General features: G+C 56.6%; 1 protein-coding gene across 1 annotated transcript; it reads left to right on the top strand.

The window, feature by feature from the left end:
• Positions 1–3,001: 3,001 nt before the first annotated feature.
• LOC136500513 (momilactone A synthase-like) lies at positions 3,002–4,152 on the top strand. The gene is made up of 3 exons (XM_066495884.1): positions 3,002–3,033; positions 3,148–3,222; positions 3,330–4,152. The coding sequence occupies exons 1-3, from the start codon at positions 3,002–3,004 to the stop codon at positions 4,150–4,152; spliced, it is 930 nt and encodes a 309-aa protein (XP_066351981.1).
• The last annotated feature ends 11,350 nt before the right edge of the window (positions 4,153–15,502 follow it).

A 15,502-nucleotide genomic window follows, 5' to 3' on the forward strand; every position in this document is an offset into this window, starting at 1 on the left:
TTTGGATTTTGGTGTTTGATGACCAACATAACCAAGTTGGACTAATGAATTTGCAAGTGATTGTTTTATAGTTCAATAGGGTGCAAGACGTGACTTGGACAAAGGCGACGTGATGATCCGATGATCAACACCATAAGCAAGACCCTAGGAGCATAAGAGAAGACCCAAGATATCAAGCAAAGTCCAAGCATGAAGATAGGAACCAAGCTGGACGCAAGATCGTGAAAATACGAGCTCACAGAGGTGACCGGACGCTGGAAGGCGATTGACCGGATGCTCCGATTAGTGACTTGACTACAACAGGCGTCAACAGCAGTGACCGGATGATGGACCGGACACTGGTGGCAAATCGACCGGACATAGAACTACAGCATCTGATCAAGTACAGAAAGGTTCCAGTGCTGCGAAATTGCGACCGCACATGTCCGATGGCATATGATCGGATGCTGGCAGCGTCCAATCAGTTGATCGTCGCTCTAACGGTCGGGACGATCGGACGTGTCCGGTCAGGACGTGATCAGTGTCCGGTCAGTAGCAGAAAAGCGGGATTTCGTCCCCAACGGCTACTTTCTCAGTGGGGCTTATAAATAGACCCCCAACCGGCCATTTGAAGAGTGTGGAGCTAAGGAAACATATCAAGGGTGTTGATACACCATTTTAGTGATCTCCACTTGCATAGTGCTTAGTGATTCATTAGGTGATTAGTGTAGGTGCTTTGCAAAGTGCTTAGGTTGATTAGACCACTGCTTATGCGCTTGCTCTAGGTTTAGGCCTAGTGTTTAGTGAGGTTTGCATACCTCTTACCACTCGGTGCTTGTGCGCACCATTGTTGTACATCGGAGGGGCTTGTAGTCTTGCGAGATCACACCAAACGTGTTTGTGGTGTGGCCGCCACCGTGTACCGGAGGGAACAAGGCCCGCGGCGTTTTGGCCGGAAGCTTGATAGTGAAGACGGTGGGGAGCATCCAGGAGAGGCTTGCCGGAAGGCACGTCGGAGACCCACTTGCGCGTGGAGAAGGCCCGAGGCTATCCACAGAGTTACCCGACCGAGAGCTTGGCTCTTGCGAGGGATTCCTTGTGAGGGGCTCCAATGAGGACTAGGGGGATGCTTGCGCGCTTCTCGATACCTCGGTAAAAATACTGGAGTCGTCGACGGGAGTTTGCATATCTCTCTACCTTGCTCTTTAGCTTCCGTATTTACATTGATTGTATTACTCCTTTTGCGGTATAGATAGCAACACACTAGCAAAACCATAGTTGCACATTTAGATAGTTTATCTATTGCATAGGTTTTGCTAGGGTTAGAGAAAGAGGCCATAGTTTAGAGTTAGAATTTTAAGTTGCCTAATTCACCCCCTCTTAGGCGTCATGGTCCCCTACAACACCCATCGGGTGCACTCGCGCGCACCGGCTGGCAAGTCGAAGAACCCCTAGATGATTCTACCCAAATCGTCCGGGGGCTACACCTACCGGATGCGTTCGCGCGCACCCACTAACAAAACAAAAAATCCCCTAGACGATTCTATCCGAATCGCCCAGGGGCTCGGGGCACCTATCGGGTTCATAAACTCAGGGTCCCTAATGGACCTGCTTCCCAGCAAAAGCTCGGCCCAGCGGATGACGTTGCGAACGACACGTAACTCTTGGGCTGGCCCAGATACCTAACGACAAACCGGAAGAGCAATCCAGTCTTTGACCGGAAGGCCTGGCCAAGGAGGGGACGACGCTCGCTTCCGACTTCGACCCGCTTCTCCGACCGGAAGTACACCGAACCTCTGCTTATAGCTCTTTCTCCGACCGATGTGGTTGGAGCCGACTGGGAACGACCAAACAGGGACGCCCGCTCGGTGAGGACCCAAGAAATCAAGCGGAGCAGATAAGGTTGCTCAAGTCAACCGCAATATCGAGGACCGTACCATGCACACCTGCAGGGCAGTACTGACAGCCCATGCTAGAAGGGTGCTTTGCGACCTTTCAGACATGTTAGAACACAAACAGTGTTGTAGGCGCCGACATTTGCCCTACAGTATAGTAGGCACCGATATTTGCCATACTAGAAGAACACAATGGAGCATACCACGTGCATCTGGGCATCAACAGTATTGTGGGTGCCGACAAACCGTCTTGTACCCGACGGCTTGGGCAACAAGACTAGGTAGCACACACACTCACTTTTTCTCACTCTCTCTCTCTCACTTGTAAGGCCATCCCTTCGTATATAAAAGGGGATGTGTCATCTCTCAACAGAGACAGACAACAGACGACGTACAACAGATGGATCATTCCGACTGCTAAAGCTACACAGAGCATATGTTCCAATACATAGCGCACGTAGGAGCTCCCGTCACTCTCGGCCCTTCGGTCCAGAGTCGGACTGGACTTCTAACACCCCCATCTTACTCTCACTCGTTTGTAACCCCACAGCAAACTTCGAGCATCTGGGCTCAGGAATAAACTCACCGACCGACTCAAACTAGACGTATGGCACGTTGCCTAAACCAGTATAAACCCTATGTCATTGAGTGCTAGGCCACATCCGATCACAACGTACGGCAAAACGACAAATATTTACTTGTTGGTCACTTTTTCGCACCGACATCATGTCACAACTTCCAACTTCTTAATGCAAGCTATTCACGTCATCTCAAGTTCGATCTCAACATGTAAGACATCCACATCATCTTCCACTAATAGCCATGTCATGCCACTAACTTCCAACCTCTTAATTCAAGCTATCCACGCCATCTCAAGTTCTATCTCAATATACAACACAACACATCATCTTCCACTAATAGCCAATGTCATGCCACTAACTTCCAACCTCTTAATGCAAGCTATCTACGTCATCTCAAGTTCTTTCTCAACATGCAAGACATTCATCGACTAATAGCCATGTCATGCCACTAACTTCCAACCTCTTAATGCAGCCTCTTCGTGCGATTGGACTGTGATTTAAACCAGCTTCATTGCCCTTGCTTGTTTAGTTGTGTTAGTAGGCACGATGTTCAGCAGAGCCTTGCAGGTGATTCTCAGGTAGGCGTGCGTGCTGTGATCGATCAGAGTCTGGTTAATTTGTATGCAACAACCACCAGCGCTAGAGGCCTAGAGCTAGAGCTCGTCTAACAAACTACGTATGTTTTGCTTCAGGGAGAAGAAGAGCAGGATCATTGGTCCAGGCTTGGTCCATGCCTTGTCCTCGGCTTCCAGCTCTCAAACTCAGAGGTTCACCACTCCCTCAGTCCCTCCTCGTGCTCACTTCTGTTCAGCTTTAACTTTTTCACTGCTCACGGAGGAGTCACTTTTTTTTTCTACGTGCGGTTGATTCGTAGGCTGGCTGGAAAGATCGCCGTCATCACCGGGGGCGCGAGCGGCATCGGCAAGGCGACCGCCGCCGAGTTCGTGCGAAACGGGGCGAGGGTAGTCATCGCCGACATCCAGGACGACCTTGGCCGCGCCGTCGCCGCGGAGCTTGGCCCCGACAACGCGTGCTGTTACACCCGCTGTGACGTCGCCGACGAGGCGCAGGTCGCTGACGCCGTGGACCTCGCGGTGGCCCGGCACGGGAAGCTCGACGTCATGTTCAACAACGCCGGCATCACGGGCTCCCCCGGGTGGCCACCGCTCGGCGCGGTGGACCTCGCCGACTTCGACCACGTGATGGCCGTCAACGCCCGCGGAGTGCTGGCTGGGCTCAAGCACGCCGCGCGCGTCATGGTGCCGCGCCGCCGCGGCAGCATCATCTGCACCGCCAGCGCCGCCGGTCTGTGCGGCGGCATGGGCGCCATCGCGTACAGCGCCTCCAAGGCGACGGTGATCGGCCTGGTGCGTGCCGTGGCGTCGGAGATGGCGTCCTCCGGGGTGCGCGTCAACGCCATCTCTCCCTACGCCATCCCGACGCCTCTGGCGCTGGCAACCGTCGCCTCGTGGCATCCGGAGAGGGGATTAAGCGCCGAGGAGATTAAGCGGATGGTGGAGATAGACTTGAACGTGATGTACGGGACCAAGCTGGAGGAGGAGGACATCGCGAGGGCGGCTTTCTACCTGGCGTCCGACGACGCCAAGTATGTCAACGGCCACAACCTCGTCGTCGACGGCGGCACGACGGTGAGCAGAAGTGCCAAAAATCCTGGCACAAGCACGCCCAAGGAGTGATGAACGGTCAGCATGGATTTTACTTCGTGGGCCCCGCTGACTTGCTGTACACCAGAATCCGTGATGGTCTCTCACGACCAGCAAAAGCCCGGACGCCACTAGGTTGCCAACATGGGCGACGGGGACGGGGCCACGGTCGTCATAGCAGAGGCAGTTAGCCTTTCAGTCGGATAAATCTCCATTTCTTGTAAGAGCAACTTCAACGGTTAATCTAAAACTAATAATCAAATTTCTTGTTTTAGCCATTATATAAAATAGAACAGTCATAAAAAAAGAGGACTCTAGAACAACCTAGCTATTTTGCCTCTTCTATATTTGAAAACAAGCCACGTCAACATACTTGTCATCTAAATCCCAACCGATCCTAGTTTTCTGGCAATGATGGGATCCTGCGGACTGCTTCTCACTCGCGAGAATATGACTCCGTGGACTGCGTCTCCCCTGCGAGAATAGAACTCTGCGGCCTACAGGTTTCGACTTCAGACCAGTGCTCTAGGTTTCGACTTCAGACTGCATGCACTACGAGACGCTGATTCTGGCGGCGACAGATTGCTGCCTCCGCACGAGATCAGAGATCCCCGTCATCTGTTCTATCATACGTTGCCCTGTTCTGTCAAGTAAGTTTTCCAACACTAAATTAGTATCGGTGTTTTGGACCGGCGAGCCCTCAACCAACTAGTGAAAATATACTGCGTGCCCCTAATCCAGTCTGAGAGGTCGATCTTGTATTCCTTGCACCGAGGTGCTTGTAGTAGGGGTTTACAAGCAGGGCGAGAGAGGGAGCTAGCCCCAGGTCTCTGCGTAGTGGCGTGAGTTGCTTGTTCGTGTGTGCCTGGGTGTCCCTATGCGTGAGTCTCCCTTCTGTCTGCGTGTGAGTTCGTGTTCTCGTGAGTTCGCTCGTCTGTGCGTGTCTCCCCCTAGAAGCGGCCCCGGTCACTCCCTTTTATAATCGAAGGGAGGCACGGGGGCGTTACATGCATTTTCTACGTGGCGGTTCGTGAGCGGAGGCGGTATGCCGAGCCCTGTAGCTTGTCACTGTGGCAGCATGGTCGGTGGAGCGGCCTTGTCCTCGATGCACTGGAGCGATGCGCCGGTCACGTCTGATCCTGTGCGACGTGGGAGCTCCTGTGACGGCTTGACGCAGGGCATGGCGCATACTGTGGGCGACATGCTGGTCGCTGTATGTTGACAACGTAGAGAGCCGAGGCCTAGTTGGTGCAGAGGCTGAACCATCATGGGGGGCTCGGCGGGTCCGAATCCCGAGGCTACCGAGACCCCGAAGCGGATAGCCGAGGCTCGGAGGGAGCAGTTGGTCCTGTGTGCTGATTCCGAGGCTACAGGGACTCGGACTTGACACTCCATGCCGCGCTGTCCTCGGAGCAGATGGGGTTAGGAAGCACAGTGCCGCATAGGTGTCAGTCGTGGGCATAGTGCCGAGCACAGCGGTCGGTAACCCCTGCCTCGTCCTATCCCGGGCGGCATGGCGTCGATGTGATTTCCATCTTGTCGGCCACTCCGCTGTGTCGAGCCATCGTTCGGCTGATATCACGGGAGCGGTTGAACGCGTTAGTTGGACGTGATGTCCTGTCAGAGAAGTTGGTCAAGGCGGAGGCGACGGGGTTGTTGCCGAGCCGGCCTCGAGCGAGGCGGAGAATCGGTACCTCGTCCGAGGCCTTACGTGCGGGGCCTCGATCGAGGTGGAGAATCGGCTCCCCGTCCGAGGCCTTACATGCGAGGCCTCGAGCGAGGCGGAGAATCAGTGCCTCGTCCGAGGCCTCGTGGTTCGGGGCCTCGAGCGAGGCAGAGAACCGGTACCCCGTCCGAGGCCTTGTGGTTTCATTTTGGGCCGAGCCCGCTTCGGGTGAGCCCGGATATTGTTCGAGGTGGGCCGGACGGCCCAGCCAAGCCTCGGATGAGGTGGGGGTTTGCCGGTGGTTGTCTCTTAGTTTTGATTTTTACAAGGTCTAAGCGATTTTTTCAGTCCTTGCTTAGGGGACCCCCTTTTACGGTACCTGACAGTAGCCCCCGAGCCTCGGGGAGAGTGTGAGCGCTCTCCCTAAGGTTTTGACGAGACTTGGCTCGCGACAGCTCCTGGCGGGATGGTGTTTCGTACTCGAGGCTTCAGTGGGTGCGCGCGAGCGCACCCGCCGGGTGTAGCCCCCGAGGCCCTAGAGGAGTGGATTTATTCCTCTAGGGGCTTTTCTCATGTTGAGTGAGGGGTTTTACAGCGTTTGCCGAGCCCCTGAGTGCGAGTTCGGGTCGCTGGGTCTCGGCTTGGTTGTAGGAAGATCCCCGAGCCTCTGCTCGGAGCAAGAGGGCGGTCAGGAGTTTCCCTGTCTTTTTTGTGCGACCCTCGTGCATCCTTTTTGTTCGGAAGGAGGGGTGGAGCATGCTAGGCTACCCTCGGTGGGCGCAAGCTGTGACACCTCCGGTGAGCTGTTATCGGGTAAGTCCAAGTGGAGGCCCTTGCCCCATTCGATAGGGGTCGACTAGTGGTCCAGAGACGCACTCCAAAAGTACCAGAGGGCTTCTCTAGTGGGTCCCAGGGCCGTTCGATTGGCCCCAGGGGCTCGGTGCCTCCCTACGGTGGGATCCCATTCAGAGACTTCCTTGCCGATCTCAGACACGACTTAGGGCATCCTAAGGAATTGCTTGCTTGGGCCTTGGCCATGTACGGGCTCGCCCATAGTCATCCCTAACTCTGTTTGTCCTGGGGCGGCTATCGAAACCCACAGGGGCCCAGCCTTCGAACCCTTGGACCGTAATAGGCTCGGTGCCTTTTATCATGTTTTGCCCCGCGAGTTCGGGTTGCTGGGCCTTGGCTTGGTCGCAGGAAGAGTCCCCGAGCCTCCGCTCGAAGCAAAAGGGCGATCAGGAGTTTCCCTATCTTTTTTGTGTGACCCTCGTGCATCCTTTTCGTTCGGAAGGAGGGGTTGTTTGCCGAGCCCTCGAGTGCGAGTTTGGGTCGTTGGGTCACGGCTTGGTTGCAGGAAGAGCCCTCGAGCCTCTGCACGGAGCGAGAGGGCGATCAGGAGTTTCCCTGTCTTTTTTGTGCGACCCTCGCGCATCCTTTTCGTTCGAAAGGAGGGGATGTTTGCCGAGCCCTCGAGTGCGAGTTTGGGTCGCTGGGTCTCGGCTTGGTTGCAGGAAGAGCCCTCGAGCCTCTGCACGGAGCGAGAGGGCGATCAGGAGTTTCCCTGGCTTTTTGTGCAACCCTCGCGCATCCTTTTTGTTCGGAAGGAGTGGTGGAATATGCCAGGCTAGCCTCGGTGGGCACGAGCGGTGACACTTTTGGTGAGCTGTTATCGGGTAAGTCCGAGTGGAGGCCCGTGCCCCATTCGATAGGGGTCGGCTAGCGGTCCAGAGATGCACTCCAAAAGTACCAGGGGGCTTCTCTAGTGGGTCCCAGGGCCGTTCGATTGGCCTCGGGGGCTCGATGCCTCCCTACAGTGGGATCCCATTCAGAGACCTCCCTGCCGGTCTCGGACATGACTTAGGGCATCCCAAGTGATTGCTTGCTTGGGCCTCGGCCATGTACGGGCTTGCCCATAGTCATCACTGACTCTGTTGTCCTAGGGCGGCTGTCGAGACCCTCGGGGGCCCAGCCTTTGAACCCCTAAACCGTAATGGGCTCGGCGCCCAGTTCCTTTGTCTGAAAGGAATCGGGTGGGGGATATTCCCCTCCCATCGGCTAACAACGGTAGGTGCGCCTTTTGAGGCGGTTTGTCGGGGAGACGAAACGGCACCTGCCGTCGCTGCGGTCGGATGTGACGTGATGTCTGCGGATGGGACGTTACTGTGTGCACGATTAATAAGGAAAAGGTGGACGTGTGGGCGGTTTAATCGGATCCGGATTAACTGCGCTAGATCTGAGGGAAATTTTCGCAGTTTTGTCACCCGTCCGTTTCGCCCCCTTCCCTCATAAATACGCGATGAGCCTCGCCCCTCCCCTCCTTACCTTGCCTGCATATGTTCGACCTTTCTACCCTCGAGCGGTTGCAAAGAACAGAGAGCACCGGGGAGAAGGGAGAAGGGGGAGGAAGAGAGAGAGAGCGAGCCTTACCACCGTAGCTGCATTCTCCACCGCACCCATGGCCGGCGATGCTGTTGTCCTCCAGGTGGATCCTTGGGGTCCATTCGACGTGTCCATGGAGACGCTGCAGTCGCTTGTCGACGACGGCCTCCTCCGCCCAGTTACCGACCCCAACAGACCGGAGTGGATTGCTCCGGGGGCCGAACCAGAGCCGAGGCCACACGATGGCTACATTGTGAGCTTCGTGGCCTTTCACGAGCGCGGTCTCGGCCTGTCGGTGGACCAGTTCATGCAGGCGCTCCCACACTACTATGGCGTGGAGCTCCACAACTTCAACCCCAACTCCATCGCGCAGGCGGCAATCTTCATCGCCGTCTGCGAGGGGTACCTGGGCATCGCCCCCCACTGGGAGCTATGGCTCCACCTCTTCCGGGCGGGGCTCACCACCAAGCCAACGAGCACGACGAGCACGTGGAAGGCAATGAGGGCCGGTGGCTGCACTCTCCAAGTGCGCCAAGACCGGTAGCTCCTCTACATCTCAGCCCAGCTTGCGTCATCCAACCATCGCTAGTACAATAGCTGGTTCTACCTCTGCAATGATGATGGCGGACTTCCCCCTATACCAGGCGGGTCATGGAGAGCCAGCTAGAGAAGTGGAGGTACGGCGTCATGACGGTTGATCAGCCCAAGCTACGGCCGCTCCTGGAGGGGCTAGAGAGGCTGCGTAGCCGCGGCCTTACGGCGGCTGTGGTCGTGGTAGCCTTCCACCACCAGAGGGTGCTACCGCTGATGGCTCGGCGGCAGCGCCTGTTCGACATGACACCGGATGAGCCAATCGAGGGTGTCCGGATGTCCGCCGTCGCCCTCTCCGACGAGGAGATTCTACGTTGGGTGAGAGAGATGGTGGATGGGTGGCTGAGGAGCGGTGGTCTGACCCCATTCGCGATGCGCCCATCATGGGGGTACCTCTCTCTGGTAAGTCACGCGATGCTATGGCCTCCGAGGCCTCCTTGCTCCTTGCATTTTCCTGTTCCCTTATTGGCGTTCGCTGTTCCTGCAGGGGATGAGGGATGTACGAGCCTCCCTGCCACCCGTTCTTGAGGACATAGAGCGGCGGGCGGTGAACACGGCGCATGCTGAGGTGTAGAAGAAGCGGAAGGACGCCGAGGAGGCAAGGCGCAAGAGGAAGAACCTTGAGCGCGAGGAGCTGGAGAAACATCGCTAGTAGCAGAGGCACGACGGTCTCCCGGTGGAGTCATCTCCATCACCGTCATTGTCGGATTCCTCGAGCGATGACGATGAGAGCGAGGCGGGGCGGGGTACCCTGGACCATCTCCCTAACGTTAGGGGGACGGCGCTCGAGGCGTCGGCGAGTAGCCTGGCGTTTCTAGGAGGAGGAGAGGATGCCTCGGGGCCGGCGATCGCCTGCCCTGGGGCCGAGGCCGACATGCCCAAGGCATGGGTGTTAGGGAAGCGCGCCATTAGCCCAGTGGGCTCGATGGCAGAGGCGGAGCAGGCGACAGAGGAGGCAACCCAACAGCCTCCGCAGAGGGTCGAGGCGGCGCTGGGGTCCGGCGAGGGCTGGCCGACACCGACGGACATGGGGGCCATGCCACTGCCGTTGCAGAGGACGAGGGGTGCAGTGCAGAAGGTGTTGTGTCCTCGTTCGGGGTAAGTGTTTTGTCGGTGGAGTTTGCGGTATCTTCTACTCGTTCTTTGGCCGTGTGCTGACCTCGTGAATGCTTTGCCTTTAGCTGGAAGCGTCAGGCAGAAGCGCCTGCCCTGGCGCCACGTAAGGCGCTCAAGGTGAGCACCAGCTCCATGACCCAATGGGTGATGGAGGCGCAAGCCGCCATACAGCGCGGCGCGGCGTTGGCCAGGGCCGACCCGAAGGAGCCAGTCGCCCAAGGAGAGGCTACCGAGGTGGCCATGAGGTAGGTAGGGGAGCAGGCGCCTATGCCCTACGAGTCAGATGAGGCTAAGGCGCCCTTAGCCGCTGAGGCCACCGAGGGTGTGGCCGAGGCCCCTAGGACCTCCGAGGTCAAGGCGACGGAGGCCGGGGCGTCTAGGACCACCGAGGCCGAGGTGGTGGAGGCCGAAGCCACTGGGACCACCGAGGCCGAGGTGGCGGAGGCCGGTGTGGGCGCGGTGGAGCCGGCGGCCTAGGAAGTGGAGATGGAGGCGGGGCAAGCTTCAGTACCGCCCCCGGTCCAAGGCCCGCCACCATCGCAGGAGAGCGCCCGGGAAGTGGAGGTCCATTTGATCTCCTCCGATGATACTTCCCGGGGGAAGGAGGTGGCAGATGCTAAGGCAGCCAGCACCGTGGAGCAGCCGGCTTCGACTTCTGGCGAGGGAAGCTCGGCCCTCATGCGGGTACAACCTGAGCCCCGCGGGTGGGATCACCCGCGTGTCTTGTGGTGGAGCCGGGATGACCCTGAGGGGGAGCCTCTGTTTGCCCTCGAGGACATGGCCAAGGGGGGCGCTAGGACTCCTTCGAGCAATTTCGCCAGCTGGCAGAGCGGTCGCTGCAGATAGCGCTGTCTGTCATGGCTGATGACCTGCCCGGCGTCGCCCAGGTGCGTGCTTTCTTTCTCGGTGCTATGTCGTCTTTTTCTGAGTCTTCTCGTAGTGCTTGACTCCTGATCTGCCAATCTAGGAGCTCGAGGCCTGGTCCCTCGGGAAGTCAATCTTCCTCCAGCAGGAGAGGGATGTCTAGGACCAGCTTCGGCAGCAGAAGGACCTGCTCGCCAATGCTAACGAACTTCTATCGGCGCGGAGCATGGAGGTGGAGGACCTCCGCCTTTGCTGTGCTGATATGAAGGCCGAGGTGGTCACGGCTCGAGAGCAGGCCACCCCTTTGGCGGTGCGGATCAAGGAACTAGAGGAGGAGCTGACCCAGGTGGCCGACGATCGGGACACCTTCATGTCCTGGGCCGAACAAGCGGAGGCCTCTGCCAAGGCCATCGCCAGGCAGCTGGGGGTGGAGCAGGGCGTGCACCTGCTGATGAAAGGTGACCTGGCCGAGGCCTCCCGGGTCGAGGCCTTAGCCTAGAAGGAAAAGGCCGAGGGTGAGTCTCGTTGAGCCACGCCCCTTGTTTTATTTGTTTTTCTTGCGTTCAACCCCTAACTCCCCGATGTGATGCAGGGCTAGAGAAGGAGGCTTCTAGGGCGGCCGAGGCCTCTCGAGTTGAGGTCTAGAGCTGGAAAGAGAAAGCCGAGGGTGAGTCTCGTTGGCCTTCGCCCCTGTCCGGCTTATTTCCCTTTGTGCTTAACCCCATCCTGCTTGTCTTGGCGTAGGGTTGGAGAAGGAGGTCTCCCGGGCAGCTGAGGCCTCCGTTGAGGTGTAGGTGGTGCTCGAGGCCAAGATCCAGGAGCACAATGTGCTACAGAGCGCCGCTCATACCACCTACGAGGCCCTAGAAGTCGGAGGGGTCGAGTCGGGCAGCTCCCTCGGGAGCTGCTTGATCACGTTAAGCGGTCGAGTCCACGAGCGACTCTAGGGGGTGCTCCATACGAGCGTCAAGCACGCCTTGGCCATCGTCTCCTCACACTACACCGGCATCGACCTCGAGGCCGTCAGCGACAATTATGTCTTGGCTGAGGATGACGAGGTGGCCAAGGCCAAGGTCATGAAGCTGGTGGAGGCGGCTGAGGCCCCTGGCATGGCACTGGCCAAGCTGTTCGAAGAGGAGGTGGTTCCTCCTGCGCCGATCGCCGATGTTGACGATCCTGAGTTCTGACCTGGGCCAAAGGGGCCATGTAAATAGATTAGGACTTATGTTACCGTATCATAACGCTGGTGGCCATCGATGCCTTTTAAAGTACTCGTGTGTATACGCTTTTTAATCGTTTTTTTATTGTATTTCTGAGCCTCTGCCCTCTGCCTCGTCTCTGAACATATCACTTGCAAAAAACTTCCTCAGAGCCAAAGCTACCCCTTGAGCAAAAGGTGGTGAGGGAGTTGCCGTAGCCTGGAGGCGTAGGCCGTATCACGGCGCGGTCGGCCTTTTGGCCCTGAGATAGACTTTCGGTCCTTAGGTTTTTTTACAATCGATTTGTTAGAGCACGCTAGAGAGTTTGGTGTAGAAATTTTTTTGGAAAAACAACTAAAAAATGGTGCCAGGGACTTAGGTGGGGGTCCCCCCCTTCTAGCCCCTGAGGGAGGCTCGGTTCTGCAGAGGCAGAGTCGAGTCTTGTTCAAGCCCCGCGGTGGGCACCTCTGTAGAGGCAGAGCCGAGTCTCCCTTATAGCATTATTATAACACCGATCCCCCATCGATGGGCTCAGGGGGTTTCTCAAAAAAATTAAAACAACTAAAGAACGCTTCTTTATTGTATTTCGAGAAACAATGTATATAATGCTTGGAAATTTAAGGGTAGAAGCGACGTAGCTGTTCTATGTTCCAAGCGTTGGTGAGGATTTCGCCCTTCTCGTTGGCTAGCTTGTAGGTCTCGGGCTTCAGCACTTGGGCGACGATGTACGGCCCTTCCCATGGCAGGGTCAGCTTGTGGCAGCCCTTGTTGCTCTGCCTCAGTCTCAGCACCAGGTCACCCACCTTCAGGTCTCGGCTTCGAATGCGCTGGGCTTGATAGCGTCGTAGGGCTTGCTGGTATTTGGCAGAGTGTAGCAGCGCGATGTCTCGGGCTTCCTCTAGTTGGTCGAGGGCGTCTTCGCGGGCAGTTCGGTTGCTTTGCTCGTTGTAGGCCTATAGCCTCGAGGAACCATATTCCAAGTCAGTGGGGAGGATGGCCTTGGCTCCATAGACTAGGAAGAATGGTGTGAACCCCGTGGCTCAGCTCGGAGTGTTCCTTTGGCTCCAGATGACCGACGGGAGTTCGGCAAGCCATCTCTTGCCAAATTTCTTCAACCGGTTGTATATTCTTGGCTTGAGGCCTTATAGGATCATGCCGTTGGCACGTTCTACTTGGCCATTTGTCCTAGGGTGTCCTACGGCCGACCAGGCCACACGGATGTGGTGGTCATCGCAGAACGTCAGGAACTTGTGGCCGGTGAATTATGTCCCATTGTCGGTGATGATGGTGTTTTGAACCCCAAACCTGTGGATGATATCAGTGAAGAACAACACTGCTTGCTCAGATTTGATTCGGTTGATCGGACGAGCCTCGATCCACTTGGAGAACTTATCGATTGCTACCAGCAAATGGGTATAGCCCCCGGGGGCCTTCTGCAGAGGCCCAACCATGTCCAGCCCCCATATGGTGAATGGCCATGTAATGGGATGGTTTGGAGGGCTTGGGCCGGGAGGTGCGTCTGCCGCACATAGTACTGACATCCCTTGTAGGAGCGTACCAGCTTGGTGGCGTCGACAACCGCCATTGGCCAGTAGAACCCTTGTCGAAAGGCATTTTTGATGAGCGTCCGAGGCGTTGCATGGTGCCCACAGGCTCCTATGTGCAAGTCCCAAAGTAGGGCTTGGCCTGCCTCGGTGGTGATGCATCGTTGGAGGACGCCAGATGGGCTTCGCCTGTACAACTCGCCGTTGCTGAGCATGTAAGTTTTGGCTCGTCGCGCAAGCCATCGGGCTTTGGTCCTGTCTATAGGAAGCTCTCCTCGAATGAGGTGATCAAGGAACAGGATTCGCCAGTCCGTGCCCTAGTTAGCCTCGGGAGGCTCTACGTTGACTTCCATGGCCTCGAGCTCGGCCACGGGGGCCTCGGTGACAGAGGGGGCCTTAGGCCCTGTGATGGGCTCATTCGGTGGGCCCTCCCCCACCTCCATTTTGGGGTCATGGCAGTTTGACTCCTTCATCACTTGATCGACGATGAGCTATGAATCACCCCGTACGTTGAGACGCCGTACTCCAAGTTTGATGGCGATCTGTAGGCCGTTGACGAGGGCTTCGTACTCGGCTGCATTGTTGGAGGTGGTGAAGTGGAGCCAAATCATGTAGCGCATGTGCACTCCGAGGGGTGAGATGAAGAGCAGACCCATGCCTGCCCCAGTTTTCATCAGGGACCCGTTGAAGTACATGGTCCAGCATTCCGCCTAGACTTGAGCAGGTGGCAGTTGGGTGTCGGTCCACTCCGCCACAAAATCAGCCAAGACCTGAGATTTAATTGCTTTCCAAGGCGCAAAAGACAAGGCTTCCCCCATGAGTTCCATGGCCCACTTGGCTATTCTACTCGAGGCCTCCCGGTTCTAGATTATCTCTCCTAGAAGGAAAGACGACACCATGGTCACCGGGTTGGACTCGAAGTAGTGACGTAGCTTGCGTCAAGCCAAGACTATGGCGTAGACCAGCTTCTGGATGTGGGGGTAGCATGTCTTAGTCTCAGAGAGCACATCACTGATGAAGTAAATAGGTCGTTGGACGGGTAAAGCATGCCCCTCTTCCTGCCTCTCGACCACTACGGCCGCGCTGACCATTTGGGTCATTGCGGCGACGTAGAGTAAGAGGGCCTCACCCTTGGTTGGTGGCACTAGGACGGGAGGATTGGTGAGCAGTGCCTTGAGCTTGGTGAGGGCTTCTTCGGCCTCGAGGGTCCAAGAAAAGCGTTCGGATTTTCTCAAGGGGCGATATAGGGGCAAGCCTTTTTTGCCAAGGCGCGAGATGAAATGGCTCAGGGCCACAAGGCATCCCATAACCCTCTGCACTCCCTTGAGGTCTCGGATTGGCCCCATGTTGGTCATGGCCGAGACCTTCTCTGGGTTGGCCTCGATGCTGCGTTCCGAGACTATGAATCCCAAGAGCAAGCCTCGGGGGACCCCGAAGACACACTTCTTGGGCTTGAGCTTGATGCCCTTCTCTCTGAGGCATTTGAAGGCTATCTCCAGGTCATCGACGAGATCACCGGCCTTTCTGGACTTGACCATGATGTCGTCCACGTAGGCCTCGATGGTTCGCCCGATGTGCTTGCCAAAGACCTAGGTCATGCATCGCTGGTATGTGGCCCCTGTGTTTCTGAGGCCGAATGACATAGTCACATAGCAGTACATGCCGAATGGGGTGATGAAAGAAGTCACGATCTGGTCGGATTCTTTCATCTTGATTTGATGGTAACCGGAATACGCATCAAGAAAAGATAGGGTTTCGCATCCCGTAGTGGAGTCAATGATTTGGTCGTTTTGAGGTAATGGGAAAGGGACTTTTGGACATGCTTTATTTAAACCGGTGTAGTCTATACACATTCTCCACTTCCCATTTTTCTTCTTAACTAATACTGGATTAGCTAACCACTCTAGATGGGACACTTCCTTGATGAATCCGGCCACCAAAAGCTTATGCACCTCCTCGCCGATGGCCCTGCGCTTTTCCTCGTCGAATCAGCGCAGGCGCTGTTTCACCAGTCTGGAGCC

This window comes from Miscanthus floridulus, chromosome 13 (genome assembly GCF_019320115.1).
Source record: "Miscanthus floridulus cultivar M001 chromosome 13, ASM1932011v1, whole genome shotgun sequence".
Lineage (NCBI taxonomy): Eukaryota > Viridiplantae > Streptophyta > Magnoliopsida > Poales > Poaceae > Miscanthus > Miscanthus floridulus.